Source organism: Tupaia chinensis, unplaced genomic scaffold (assembly GCF_000334495.1).
Source record: "Tupaia chinensis unplaced genomic scaffold, TupChi_1.0 Scaffold139757_1, whole genome shotgun sequence".
NCBI lineage: Eukaryota > Metazoa > Chordata > Mammalia > Scandentia > Tupaiidae > Tupaia > Tupaia belangeri.
Window position 1 is genome coordinate 877696 of NW_006199637.1, and position 4106 is coordinate 881801.

A 4106-nucleotide genomic window follows, 5' to 3' on the forward strand; every position below is an offset into this window, starting at 1 on the left:
GGCCCCGCCCCCTACAAGGAAAAGCTCTCCCAAAAAAAAAAAAAAAAAAAAGAATTCCAGGATTCTACTATTCCTGGGGTCTTGGCCTCAGACCCTAGCTGTCTAGTGCTGCCAGAGATTCTGTGTAAATACAAAATCCGCTCGAATTAGCCCAAGACTGCTTATGTTTCTGTTGCTTACACTCAAGAAGCCAACCGAGCCAGGGCCACTGCTTCAGGTGTTATTCCTCCCTTGGAGCAGGCTATGGGCTTCCTCTCCAGAGTCAGGGATGCCTGCTCACAACTGAAAGCAGCACAGCTGGGAAGTCATCTGGCAGACTTGGTGGCCGTCACAGAGGACAATATACAAAGGTTCATTTCTCTGAGCCATAATATACCTGGTAAATGTGGCTGCCTCCCAAAGAGTCTGCAGGGAAATAATTTTACTCCAAGGAGCCCATAGACGGTTTTGTTTTTGTTTTTTGAGAGGTTTTTGCTATAGGGTGCGTGCGCTAGCCAGAGAGACAGAGAGATACAGAGAGATAGAAAGCGAGAAAGTACCCCCTGGGGGGATGGCCACACTGCAATCCCTTCTCCTCCATTCTTCTCCTCTCGGGATCTTGGGCACGCACGCACACACTCCTGGTGTGAGTTTAAGCCACCGGATCCAGGACTCAAACCGTGGTTGACTACGTGGGAGTCCAGTGACATAGCCATTACACCAACTGCTGGTCCCAGGAGCCCATAGACTTTTGGAGGACAGGTCAACTCTGAAAGTTGTCTGCAGTCCACTCTGATGGAAGGCCACCTCTGTCTTCTCACAGGAACTGGACAATTGTTTGGGGGAAAACTTAAGATGGCCAGGAGAGACAGCTGTCAGTCAAAGATCTGATGGACAGAGACCTAAAACCAACAACCCAAAGAGTGGAAATAATTTGCTGACTTTTATTCTCCCACTAACATCTGTTTTCATGGGAAGGGAAGGCAGAGGGAATACTGTTCTTTTCCCCTAGGGCTTGCCAGGAAGGGGTTTCTTTCCATCTCTGTTTTCCACCCAGGAGGGGAGAGCTCAAAGTCATTGCATACTTGTCTAAGGTCATCCAACTAGCGAGCAGAATCCTGGTTTGGATCTACACAGATCAACTCTGGAATTTTTTCCCAAGATAATCACTTGTCCATGAACAACTGGAAACAATTGTGTTCACATAAAAGCCAAGAAGTGAGATTCAGGGGAAGCATGTACAGGGACTTGGCCATGTAGCTTCCTTCACATGGAACCATGGCACCTGGTGCCTCGTGGGGAGTGTCTTTAAATCAGTGAACTAGTTGGTGGTGATCACCTACTCAGTTGGGGTCAAAATTACATAAGCATCCACTCATCCTCTGAATTGCGCAATCAAACCACATAGATCTATGCAGTGTTAGACGCCCTTCCTGACTCACGTGATAATCTCTGTTTGCATTCATGACGGCTGCTAGATCTTCTCTGTTGGGTGGATTTCTTGTGAGACAGGGACACAACGCTCTGCAGAGCAAAACAAAAAAGATGCCCCCAAGCCCCAAGATCACTGTCCTGAATAAGTGATTCAGAAACATTGGCTCGAGACTCCGATTATGCTTTAACTTGGTGGTATGGGAAACCTGTGTTAACGGAGGTTTCGCATGGTTAACCTGTTGACTGTTACCAAATGAAGCTGAAGAGAATTTCCCAGACCTGGATTTGCTCTTGATAATAACAGTTATTTTTTGTTTGTTTTTCTTCCCAGAGAGGACATGTGTGCTTACCAGAGAGACAGAGAGATAGGGAGGAGGAGGAAGCACACCTCCTAGTGGGGCATGGTCATGCCAAAATCTCTTCTCCATCCTGTTGGGATTGTGGGCATGCGTACACACGTGCCTGGCATATTTTCAAGCCACTGTATCTGGGACTCAAACCACTCAGTCAGTTGTGTGGGATCTGGTTTTCCTTAACCACTAAGCTACAGGCCGCTTGAAGAGAAGCCACTCCTTCTGAGTGAGTGACTTTATAGAGCTGAGCTACCTTATGGCTGTCTGAAGGCAGTGCTGCATACGTGAGGTATGCGTCCTTTTACATAATAATAGTGACAATAATAATTATTGCTCATGTAACTCGAATGTAAACTGGGTTGAACGCTGTGATATGAGCTTTATGAGTGGCAACTTGTTTCCTCCTCCTCGCCATTCTAGAAGTTGTATTATCATCACTCCCATTTGATAGATGAGAAAACCGAGGTTCAGAGTGACTAAGTAACTTTCTCAAGGTCAATGGATACTGAGTATAGGAACCAGGATGTGAACTGAAGTCTATCTGGCTCTGGACCCAAGCTCTTAATTTCTATATTAAACTGACCCTTTCCAGCCTGCAGCTTTGACCTGGCTGGTCATCTGGCAAGCCTGGCCTTGTGGTTCAGAGAGGCCAAGTGAGATCAGTGTAGACTCAGCAGTGCTGAGGAGGGCACCGCCACTGAGGCAGAACGGCACAGAGGCAAGGAGTGCAGAGCACCAGAAAGGTAGCAGGATAAAGTGACCCTGAGTTTGTCCAACCATGACCTTCAGTGACCTAGTCATTTCTTATCTGCAACCTGGCAAATGCTTACTCCGAACCTGTAGCTCTAAGTCTCAAAACCCCTGCACTGACCGGCAGCAAGAGCCTTTTTGAGAGTTGCTCTGACACACCAAATCCCCTGTGTGGCCCAGTGGCTGGAGACAGTGGGAGCCAGGAGTTGAGTCAGTGGTTGGAACGAGCGTACCTGGCACCAGCTAGGTTAGCAGGCACACGTTACCCAGCAGCCATTCTGTCTCTGTTCACAGAATCGTGAGGCCTTCTCCAGGGTACCTGTGTAGTCTAGGTCCCCCAGATGAGGACTGGCCTGGATTTTTAGGGGTGGTAGCCAGGGTATTCTGTAATGTCTAAGGACAAGTCTGGCCTTTGTGAATTATTCATTCAGTCATTTAGCAGCCACTAAGTCCCTATGCTGTGCTACCAGTACTCAAGAATTTGTGGACTGGGGAGGGAGGCATGTGAATAATTCCCACATAACGTGTTTGGGGCTGGTGGGAGTAGGGTGGGAGCAGCTACAGAGCTTGGGAAGATCTGAGGGAGCCACTGTGTCCTGGGTCATGGTCCAGAAAAGGACTTGCAGGAAGAAGTGCTGTGGGAAGCCATCATGGTTCCATTGGAAGGGTGTCTCACTCCTGAAGGTCATGGAGATGTGGAACACTGGAGGGAAGCCATCTTTGTTTTGTCCTAGAGACTAAGGGATGAAGATGCCCTCTCAGGAGCCTTTCCAGGACCAGGGCTCTCTGCTCCCTGGGGAAGACTCTGCCTTCTGACCTTGCTAATCCTGATTTGACCACTTCCTCCTCTAGCAAGTAACAGTAATCTCATATTTGTGAATGTGAAGCCTGGAGTACCCATGCCAGCCAGGGAGATGGGCCTGGCTGTCTTGGAGATGGCTCCCCCAAAGGCCAGGAGGTCCTGACACACTTAGAAACAGATTTCTGCAGTTGCCTGAGTTCTCCTGGAGCCTTGTTCCTGCAGCCTCGTCTCCTTCCCCATAATTTATAATTCCCTCCCTAGAAGAGTGAAAGATGTCCTGTAGCTATCATGGAAACAGAAGCAGGGCTGGGCCCCACACACTGTGCATTCTCTGAGGTAGGCAGCTGAGGCCTAGACTGAAAAAACCACTGGAATGTCCACCCAATAGACCCATTCAAGTTTGAAAGTCTTAGTACTCCTCACACTCTGCTCTTCGATTTCTAATGAACCTGTTAGGAGTTCTATAGCCCTTTGGGGGTCAACAGGGAGAAGTTTCCATCTGACCTCAAAGCTGGGTTTCTGCAGTTGCTAGTTATCATTGACCCCAGGCTGGCCATCTGGAACACATTCACCAGGTTCACAAATACCCGAGGAATCTGAGAAAAGGCAAAACTCAGTCAAAATCCCAGCTTCTTACCAGGGTCTGAGACCTGATCCTCCTGCTAGTGTCTAAGATCTAGGGACTTCTATCTGACCTCATTCACTTCCTGAGCCCTCCTTCCTCCTACCTCTCTGCTCCCCATGGGCACTGGGGACCAGGACAGAGGTGACCTGCCATAGAGGTCTCA

At 48.6% G+C, this 4106-nt stretch overlaps 1 protein-coding gene across 1 annotated transcript in view; it reads right to left on the reverse strand.

Annotated features, from left to right (window-relative positions):
- PLB1 (phospholipase B1) overlaps positions 1–4106 on the reverse strand; it is a 110979-nt gene that overhangs the window by 63989 nt on the left and 42884 nt on the right. The window contains exons 16-17 of the mRNA XM_014593142.1: positions 3823–3914; positions 1422–1503 (exon numbers count right to left, since the gene is read on the reverse strand). Of these exons, the coding sequence (XP_014448628.1) occupies positions 1422–1503; positions 3823–3914 (174 nt within the window). The remainder of the gene's footprint in view (positions 1–1421; positions 1504–3822; positions 3915–4106) is intronic.